At 38.2% G+C, this 11,065-nt stretch overlaps 1 protein-coding gene across 1 annotated transcript; it reads right to left on the bottom strand.

The window, feature by feature from the left end:
- Positions 1-4,595: 4,595 nt before the first annotated feature.
- On the bottom strand, positions 4,596-10,817 carry LOC139736287 (uncharacterized; the record flags this gene model as incomplete). Its single annotated transcript, XM_071647019.1, has 3 exons — positions 4,596-5,660; positions 8,762-8,981; positions 9,709-10,817. Coding segments are annotated over 3 exons (1,451 nt in total), but the record flags the coding sequence as incomplete, so codon positions are not given.
- Positions 10,818-11,065: the final 248 nt, after the last annotated feature.

The raw sequence follows: 11,065 nt of genomic DNA, 5'->3' as shown, positions 1-11,065 counted from the left end.
CGCTAGGTACTGTCAGGTGCGGACCAACTGCGGGGAGCTCCAGGTAACAAATTTGTTTCCCCGCAAGTCAAGCCGCATAACTTCCCCAGATACGGTATGACAAGGCCTTGAGCATGCTCAAAACTTGTTCCGAGTGACTCGTGGGGTTCGCTCGCAGAGCTACACGCAGAACACCAGTAGGAGACCCTTACCGGCAGCACCTTGCAGGAGTTGGCTCTCAGGCAGGTCACACGGAATGCACGCAATTAGAAGCTAAAGTAGCACGCGTCTAGTAGGTAAGAAACATATTCGAAAATTGCAAACATTCTTGTTCACCCGCGGAAAATCTTCTACGTGCTGGAAACTACCTCCTCGCCACAAGCCCGCGTAGCTTGACCGGGAAGGTGTGACACGGCCTTTAGGTATATTCTATACATAGCATTGTACATGTGCAACATTGCAGCGACCCTCTCTGCCATTCGGATGTTCGGAGCATACGGCGCAAATTCTGCTTATATTCAGAATGCCACCCAGGAATCACGCTGAATCACAATCTTTTGTCGGCGCCGGGCTTTTTGAACAATGTTTCACATTATATACCTCTTCAATCATATCATGTTTCAAGAATCTTATAATCGAAAAATATCTAATTTCTTGATCACTTTTTCATGTCGATTTCAAAAGCAGTTTCGTGGTTTTTGTTTTTTTTTTTTGTTTTTTTTTTTTTACCAACAGATGCAGATTTGACTGTAATGCATGTAAGTGATAATATTACCCATTGTTTCTATCGATCACTATTGTACTATTGAGACCAATCAATACGAGTCTGTACCGGCAAGTAAACCGCCTGAACATCGATACATTCGGTCTTTTGTGCGATCCTTCTCAGTGTTAATTTGGTCGTATCATTCACGTAACACTAGCGTAATGAAAAAAACACTTCACCATCCGCTTTCAAACAGCAGAGCTGGGAATAATTACAGTACACTGTACTACCCTTATAATTATGCATGTCAGTATCAAGTTGATGGAATGTCTACTTCTTCGAAAATGAATTTTTGTGGACTTCTATCTCTTTAACAGGCCTATTTTCTCGTTATTGTTGTCCACGCATGACATCATAAAGTCTAATACACTTGTAGTCTTCTTATCCAGTCATTAGAACACCAGAATTTTAATAAATTTTGCATCGATTGTCCGATTTTCTTCAAACTTTCACTGATGTGTTCTGCTAATTGCTGGTTTCACTCCATCCAAATTGCTCTTTATAGGTTTTTGTTTCCTTTAAAGGGATGGTACAGTATTGGTGGCGATGACAATTGGGCTTTTAACTTTTTGCGAGATACAATGTACTAGGAAAACACTTATGATATACTATATCATACAAACTACAATGTATATCATAAGTAGTAGTACAGAGCATACCCTTTTAAGAGGAATTCAGAGTTTATTTGATGAAATTCGGGTTTGGAATGACTGAAACATCCTAAAACAAAGTAAAACAAAGCGATCATAATAAAGTGTGGGTCCCACACTTTATCAGAATCGCTCTTTTTTGGATATCTCAGCCAATTCAAAACCTATTTTCATCAAATAAACATAGAATTCCTCATAGAATTACATGCTCTTTCATATTTCATAATAGGTTTCTCATTATTTCACAAAAAAATTTTAGAAACCCGAAATTAGGTCTCAACCAAAACTGTATGATTCCTTTAACAGGTTTGCAGATACAGCAATCCATAAAAAAGACTTAAAGATAAAGATAAAAATTCAAATCGAGGTCGTCCCACCCCTTTCCTTAACTTGCTACTGGTCTCATCTGTTGTTGTTGTTGTTTTGGGTTTTTTTTTTTTTCATCAGGCGTATGTTAAACGCTGTACATTTCCTTTCCTCCACAACCTAGTTAAGGTGCTTCGCCAATTCGTACGTCACCGGTAGTCTGATACTCGTATACAGGTGAACTTGTGAATGACAGTATGGAAGGAACCAGGACGAAAATCATGCAAGCTCGTAAGAATAATTTTACGCATTTTCAGGAGTCTACTCATGCACTGTATACGTGTGAACCCATGTAAAATAAGAGCCTGTTTGCTTGGTTGTCTTCTACGACAACTTGAGGTTCCGCCTAACTACATTTTGTTTCGTTGAAATAAGTGGTACAGGCATGATTATGGACGATTCTGCGTCGATTGATGTATAGTACTGTAATAGGGCCCTCAAATCAAATCTGATGTTTGTGTCAACTGGCAAGTGAAAAGGCCTCCTGACTTATAATAAAAAAAATGATACTTTAATACATGTACCGTCTTCACAACATCTACTGTATATAATATAGTGTCTTTTAATAGTATACTTCACAATTAATGTAGCGTCAAATAAGCGTTTTTCCAAATATTGCTTCCCGATTTAAATGTCACACAAAGAGTAAATACAGATGGAGAAATCTGAAGACAATGAATTTCGCCGAGGGCACTTTAATCTAAAAAACTGGAATGATGACCTCCGTGCAATTTTGTGGTCCATGAACATGTTTCAAAAAACAACTACGTAACGCTTGCAGAGAAAAATGCATTCAGCTTACACTGTACATGAACGTGATATCCTAAGACAAGTTCTGAACAAAAGAAACGATAATCTATCACACACGAGAACCTTGGCCAGATGAATTAAAAAAAAAAAAAAAAACATTAGCTCATCATGTCAGACAAAAATATTTTCTAAGGTACGTATCAAACATCATGCCTGTTTCCTGGATGGAATGGAAAGGTAGACATTTTCGTGATTTTTATTTACAAATGTTTAGAAAATATTTTTGTCTGACATGATGAGCTAATGTGTATTGATAAAGTACTATTTCCACAAAAGATCTTAGAAGCAAAGTGAATGTACATGCAGTATACAAAGTGTACACATGTAACATCCATTTTACTGCCCCATCCTCCCATAGATTACGCTACTCTACAGTGTACCACAGAAGAAAAAAAAAATAGTCATGATTGGTGTATGAAGTCCATCAAAAAATGGAATCAGGCCCTACATAATTGGACATCTTACTGTATCGTGAACAAAAGTGAAATGCTTAGCCTAATAAGGAATAAATACGCTGGGTGTTGTCTTGGGCTTGTTTCCTTTGAATCTTATTGGCAAAAGCTATCTCTGAGAAAAAAATGTCCACATAAATCAAAATGTAATGCACATAAAACAGTTGTAATGTCGATATTACAAGAGTTAGAGCAAGTCGACAATTTAACATTCTATACTTGGATACGGGTCTATGCTTCTCATGCCATCAATATACAACTGTATGTATTTGAAGAACATGTCCCTTCAAACTTTGCTTTATAGCAGACCTTGACCTCTGGCTGAAAATTGAAATTTTACCCTCCCTCCACAGAGGATACAGACGCATACTTGTGTACATACCACTATAGGATGTATTTCATTTCACTGCACCAAAATAAACATGTTGGACATAAACCTATGGGCATTTAAGGCCACAAGACATTATGAAATTATATAACTTACTCGGATAGTATCTGGCCTTGAATAATATTGTGTACCTTGGTATCGAAGAAAATCCATCGAACTATATTTTCTTCTTTCTGTTCAAAAAAAAAACAAAAACAAAAAATATATGACAATAATGAGTTGAATGAGCAACAGGAAATCTAACACTCTTGCCTCTTCGAAGTACATGCATAAACAGTTCTGTATAAGTTATCCAGAACACAATGCAGTATCTCAAAGAAATTACAATGGGCCACAGTGGAGACTTCATTATAGGCATTGGACCCTGGGCTTCATGGGTTCCAATATGGAACATCATGCAACATGTGAGTATGTTTGCATACCATAATCCCTCAGACTGTATACCGAGAATAAATTCAAGCATTGATCGAGCTGGTCATTCCTTTCAGATACTGATGATGGAATTCAAAAATGTATTCCCCAAGACTGTTATCCCCTTACATAATTTAACAGGAATACAAGACCGCTAGCTACTGTTGAAAACTATCTTGCTCATAAACTTGGTAAATGCGAAGTCGGTATGGAAGAAAATTAACGAGGTGGAATCGTTGCATATTGTACATTGTAGTATTTTCATTAATCCAGCTACCTCCTACTCTTCTTTCTCCTTAACTGTACATCTATCAAATGTATATTATACTGTATCTTCTTTTCTTATCAATCAATATACAGGTAGCCTTACATCTTACTGTAAAGATAGAAAAGTTTATACTAAACGGCACTTGGAATAGAAGGAAAACAGAATCCTATAATAGTTACCAATAGATCGACCCCCAATTTTCATTTCTTTTCTTTTTTTTTTTTTTTTTGATAAGTTGACTCTATGGAAGCACACACTGACCACTTCGTGCAGACGCTGCTACTGAGGGGCAGTACAATGTAGTACAATACACCTTCAACATGATATCACAAGCAAACTGGAAAAGCAATGATGAATACAAATCTGCCAATGTCCATGTAATACATGCAGATGTGCATGGTGAATGGCTTTATGGTTTTCACAGAACACAGTACAGATTCTTTTTTAAAAGAAGAAATGAAATAAAATACACATGTCTAACATGTCTAAACATCTGCTCAAATTAAAAAAAAGAATAAGTGACATGATGATTTGTATGTATACAATTACTAGATTAATGAATGCTATTAGCGAAGAAACCCTTTTTTTCACTGTACCGTTGCTTTGTCATTTTTTAAATATGTAAGCACATACAGTACAGGGACAATAAGATTTCCTACCATCTATCCTAGTATGGGAGTTAAATTGCAATTCTTCAAACTTGAATAACTTTTTTGAGAACAACACAATTTATTAGCATAGACACATACCTTTTATGGACAAAGCAGGCACAAAAATGCACCAATTCAATTGGTGAAGAAATACTTGTACATTGTACTTGCTTTGTTTTAAACTCTGCCCTCCAACCAAAGAAAAGTGACTCAAGCAAATGAACCTGCAGTTGTTTCAATTGCATATAAAGTTAAATCTGTCTACTCGCAGTAATCTACAATTGTATTTATCAAGACGTCTACCCAAAGAAACTTTAAACATATTTTGGCAAGTTTTCATAAAAAGCAATGCTGTAATAAATAGCATAGTTGTGGTAACATACAGTATTAGATAATAATCATACTAACATACATAAGCACGACCAATTCTAAATGTCTACTTTCTTTTGCTGCAGCATACAACTTGTACTTGTAAATCAACATGGGCAATTACCAATTCTGCATGCACCTAATGCGTACAGTTACAAGTAGATGTCTTGCCAACTTTGTCCTTGATAAACACCTTGAGTGACAGTATCCTACATAAAATGGACTTTGTAACTTGTACCCTATTTTTTCCTTCTTCAAATGGCTGAAAGTAGCCATCTGCAAATCTTCCAATTTCACTGTTATTGGCATACTTCCTGATCAATTATCGTACCTACTAAGGATTGTGGATTTGCATATTAAATGTGATTTTGTCTTCTTTAAAACAGTGATAGAATGCAGTCACTGAAAGACTAAGTGAAAGTCAAAGCTCTAGTTTGCTGCAACTGGTTTGTACTTCTTCACATTGCTGGTGATGTAGTTTAGGGCCATTCGGAGCTTTTGTATGATGATCCAAGTGTGGAGTTTCAGGCCAAAGTTGGTCCGAATGGCATCTGAAACGGAAAAGATCCTGATCATATAATAGCTGATGTGATATCACAGGAATTACGAAAAGACAATTCACACAGCAAGCATTTGCCACAAATGTGTAGAGTCCAGTATCAGTCAATATATATCCATATTTGTTAAATGTTTCTGGCTGAATTCCACCATCAAGTTACTCTTGGACATAATTATGCTACTGTACCATGCATCACAAAACAAACAAAATGGGTCTCATCGACAAACTCAAAGAGCATACTGCAAGCTTCAAAATGATGTTCAACACAATACAAATGGCCTCTTGGTTTCTTATTTTATTTCTCCACTCCACGTACCTCATAAAATACGGACCAAAAATTTACAAGGTAATATCAAGTACTTGCTCATTTAAAGAGACTGACAGTACTGGTTGAGGTTTGGCTTGCAACGTTCTGCAAGATATTCAGAACCCGTCTCACCATACCCCATCTGGATTACTTTTTAGGCCAGGGCCTCGTCTTATAAAGCCTTCAAATCAATCACAAGTCTCAATCGCAACTTGTATTGCAGCTCACAATAAACTTGTGATTGATTTCTATGACAAGTCTTTATAAGACAGACCCCAGAATGTTGTATAATATGGCAACTGTCGCAGGATACAATAAAATCTGACGAGAAATGAGGCTAGTATATATAGCACATACAAGGAATATGACATGTCATCCTATAAAAGTCTGAACAAAGAGCGTGCTGGAAATGGAAACTTTTGTTACATAGAATAACACCCCCCCCCCCCCCATAAACCTCCATAGCAAGTTTGAATAAAATCCGACAAGAAATGTGGCTTATAGAGCATAATTATACAAGAAATGTGACATGGCCTCCGAGTTGGAACACTGAGGGCGCCGTCACCATAAACTGTTGTCCTTCATGCAGAATGACCACCCATACATTTCCTTATCAAGTCTGAATAAAATCCATTGAGTAACAATCAAGTTATTGCATAAATAAGCATTTCTGCAAATTTTGACATGATCAGCGTGACCTTTGACCCTGTAAAAGGTGGAAAAAAGTGAGGGCAGCATTATCAATAGGTATAAGTGTATATATTTGACTCTAGATGATACATTTACATACCACATTTGAAAAAATTCTGTTGAGAAACAAGGTCAGCGTCGCACACACAAGCGCAGACCCTGTTAAATTTACCTTTTCACGTATAAAGACGGAACAAGTCGTCGGGTGCCCGTGCATTGGCCGCTAACGCAATACAATTTGTATTGCGTTAGCGGCCAATGCACGGGCACCCGACGAAGTGAGGATGCCAACACCAAAAACAACAGGCTTCTTTGTCTTACCATAATACACCTTCATGACAAATTTGAAGATGATTGAAGAAGAACTGCAGCCAGTAGAGCGCTCAAAAGAAAATCTCTGCGGCGGACGGGGCGCAACAATTCCAAATCCATAGTATCCTCCGAACTCCATGGGATATAAATATTAACAAGCATACAATTCTAAGGGGAATAAAAACTTTATTTGACGAAAACAGTTCTGGAAATGACGGAGATATCTGAAAACAAGGTTAAACAAAGAGACCCTAAAAAAATTGTGGTCCATCGATTTTATTAGAATCACTTTTTTTTATATCTCAGCCATTTCAAGTAAAATTTTTATCAAATAAATGTTGAATCCTACTTGAAATCGTATGCTCTTTCATGTTTCCTCAGAGGTTTCTGGCACTTAAATCCTTTCATTTTGTCTGTTTATTTTTAAGTTTTTGCGATCATTTTCTGTTTGTCATTCAATTTGAGAAGCAGGTCATTTGAATTGGTGCAAAATAGACAGCGTCTTGAAGACAGTCCTTCAACTTTGCTTCTAATGATTCCAACTGGCACTTCGTCAGACTATTTAGCATCGCACATCATTCAAATTAGAATGCCCATCAAGAGCATACAAATTTGTGGAATGTGAGGGGAGCGTTTTCTGGAAAATCAAATTTGAACATTAATGTTCAGTGCAAGTTCATTCAATTTAGCAGTGTAAGGTTGGCAACTGACAACTGCACAACAAACCTGCATGACCAAGACAGGATGACAAGCACATTTCTTGTGATAGGCCATAAGGTATAACATGGATTCCATTACTCTGGAGAAAAAAATATATACTTCAGTGGTATAGACACACCCAGACCTACCCTCCCAAGAGGCCTTGACCTCCAGGAAATAGATACCAATATAACTCTACTGAGATGAACACCTTTATGTCATGACTAGAAGTGAAATAAAAAATGGTGGAATTCGATTTCATGAAGTTTATATCAATAAATACATGACCCTTTGTCAAAAAAAAATATGAAAACGCAGATAGAAAAAATAATGGTCAAGATGTGTTAATGAAGTATAAACAATGGATGCAAACACATGTCATGATTGCTATGAAGATTTTGAGTGCATGACCGGAATACTGTCATGCTGATGAAGAATAGGAGATAAGAGCAGAATCATTGTCATCATTTTCAATTGGCCTTTGACCCTACAACCCCAAACATTCCCTAAATATAATCAATGTGTGGTAATACACATACAAAATTGAATTGTGCTCAAGTTCTACCAAGTATGGTGAAAAGTGTAATTTCAGCATATGACAGCGTAATTTTAGCCATTTATCCTGATCTCTAATACTTGACATTTGACCTAATGACCAAAAACTTGATCAAAGGGAATCAATGTCAGGTGATTCATGTATTGATGTGTGTTTCATGAAAATACACATTACAGAGACAAAGGGGAAATTAGTGAAATTTATTAATTGACTTTTGACTTTTCACCTTTGACCCTAAGCCAGAGAGCCCAGGTCAGTTCATAAGCACAGCTTCGTCAATTCATACAGTATATCCATTTGGACACCTCTAACATTTCCTAAGCAACATCATTCCTATCGTATGGACTATGGACGGACAGACGGACAACCTGAAAACATACAACTCATCTTCCATTTAGGGCCAGAGGCATTAAAATATGAAGACAGTTAAAGATTGCAATAGCTGACAAGAGCCAGGCAGCTGAGGTGAGCAACAAACGAAACAAAAACAAAAACAAAGAACTGATGTTCCAATAGAAGTCATGCTTACCAATAATAGCTGCCATTTTATGTAGATCAAGCCAAGGTTTTTTGTAACGATGGACAGAACCCTTCCTCCCCTTGATGGAACCATTAAGGAGTTCCTCTACTGTGAACACATGGAGCAGTAGGACTCTTGCCATGCCATAAATCGAAGACTGAGCCGTGGTGGACTGGAGAACACTCTTGGCAACCTCTACTCCAGACCCGGGACTGATCTCTACCATGTCCTTCACAGTGGCACATTGAAGAACAAATGGAAATGTGGAACACATATTAAAGACAAACAAAAACAAAACAATATGTCGTCACCAAAGATTCTTAAAGCAAATTCATACTGACCTATGGGTGTAACCTCATCTATATCACAAGTTCACCTTTGCTGTATTTCTCACAGACTTTTGAGGACCTCCAGGGGGCATGGTGTCCATTTCCATATCAATCGTACTGGCACTGGCAGATAAAGTTAAAGTACACGTGCTTATATCCTGGCCAAGTTGACCCAAACAAGGCCACCCCTGCAGCATAAACAAACTTGAACATACATTCCCCAAAGTACACGTAAAAAGCTGTTTCAAAACTTCATGAATTGAATTATATCAAATGAACACAGGAAAAAGATATCAGTTATAGGTCTCAAAAGTAAAAATTTTATCTGGCCACAAACATGTCCTTTCTTGTTCCTGGGAGCCCAAAAGAGATTTCATGGTTGTGGTAGGCCACCCCTGAGTCTGCCATTGCATAAACAAACTTGAACATACATTCCCCATTTAATTTTTTATCAATTTAAAGCATATATATGTGGTTTTACTTTTTTTTTCTTTTTTATTGACTCGGGTGGGCTAAAAAGCTGTTTGATATACAGCTTTAAACTTCATGGAATTGGTTCTTTAGGCATGCATTCCAGTTTCAGTAACAACATGAACACAGGAAAAAGATATCAGTTATAGGTCTCACCTCACTTTCTGAAGTAAAAATTTTATCCTGGGACGAGCAGTAAAGGACGCGAGATTTGATGCAAAATTCAGCATAATGTCCTTTCTTGGCCTTCTTTGGAGGAACTTTACAGGGAGCTTCTGTTGTGTAAGTTTCTTTAGAAAGAGATTTCATGGTTGTGGTAACACCCGTTGCCTGGTCTTCTGAGTTTCCGCTTTCATTGTGCATATCAGCAATCTGAGTAGCTTCCGAGTCCTCAGCAGTGGGGTAAAGCATGGTGGAACTGGAGGCACAGTCATCTGCAGCACATCCACTGTCAGTCTCCACACTAGTTTGACTGACATCAGCCATTGGTTGTTGGAACAGCTCTGGTGGTTTTGGAATTCTCATCACAGTGGCATCTCCCTCTGCAGATACAGACACATTGGCTGGCTGGGACAGAGGCAGGACATCTGCCAGGGACTGCACTTTCACGATACAAGGAGAGCTAGTTTGTCCCAGAATGGCATTGTCTTCAGGAGCACTTGCACTAGCAGCTGTCGATGTTACCTGGACGAGCGGACTCCAAGTCGAGCCAGCAAGCAACTGCCCTTGCAGACTGGCTCGCATCGGCTTAGAGCCCATTACACTTGGTTTCAGCTGGACAGCTACGTCCTGCAAAAGATGCTGATGGGGCAAAGCAGTTTTTCTGGCCATATCTGAAAAGCACTCAGAAAGTGGCTGTCTGGAGCAATCTACAGGTTCCTTTATGGAGGAAGCCAACTTCTGACACCTGATGATCCTTGGTTGCGCATCACTACTCTGACTTGCACACAATGTGGGCATCTCCTGATTGATGCTGGAGAAGAGATTCCTAAACGAACGCTCCCTTGGTCCATCTGGCCCCTGAGGAAGCACCCCAACCTCTAGTTCTGACCCTCCAGCTGTAATGGAAGAAGTGACTCCAGTCACCAAGAGAGGTGGATCATCAATTGAACCAGTGGCCTCTGGTGATGTCTGCCTGTGCTGTAGTGGGTGTGCAAAGAACCTTTGCTCACTGGAACTGCTTGAGGTGCCTTGATACAAGCCTTTGGAAACATAGTTGATAGGGGATGACTCTGCTCCTCTACTATCTCCCTGTGGTTGGGTCTCTACAAAGTGATTAACAAACACATGAATTTAAATTCACCACTGATCTAAAGCTGATCTGAATCGAGTATCTAAACAAAGTGGCACAGTTTTTTTTTTTTCACAAATATGCCCAGTATCAGTACTAAGATATTTGTCCTCCGTGCATGAAGTACTTTTGAAACTCACATTAAAACTAGAAAAATAAATATAAAAAATAAACAAAATAAAAAAATTTAAAAAGCAAGCCTGCACTGGACAGGTATAGTTC

The sequence above is a fragment of the Diadema antillarum genome, unplaced genomic scaffold, assembly GCF_040938485.1.
Source record: "Diadema antillarum isolate AM-2024a unplaced genomic scaffold, OU_Dant_1.0 seq00000635_RagTag, whole genome shotgun sequence".
Classification (NCBI taxonomy): domain Eukaryota; kingdom Metazoa; phylum Echinodermata; class Echinoidea; order Diadematoida; family Diadematidae; genus Diadema; species Diadema antillarum.
Note: the sequence above shows the minus strand (reverse complement) of the source record. Positions and strands in the feature narration are given on the sequence as shown.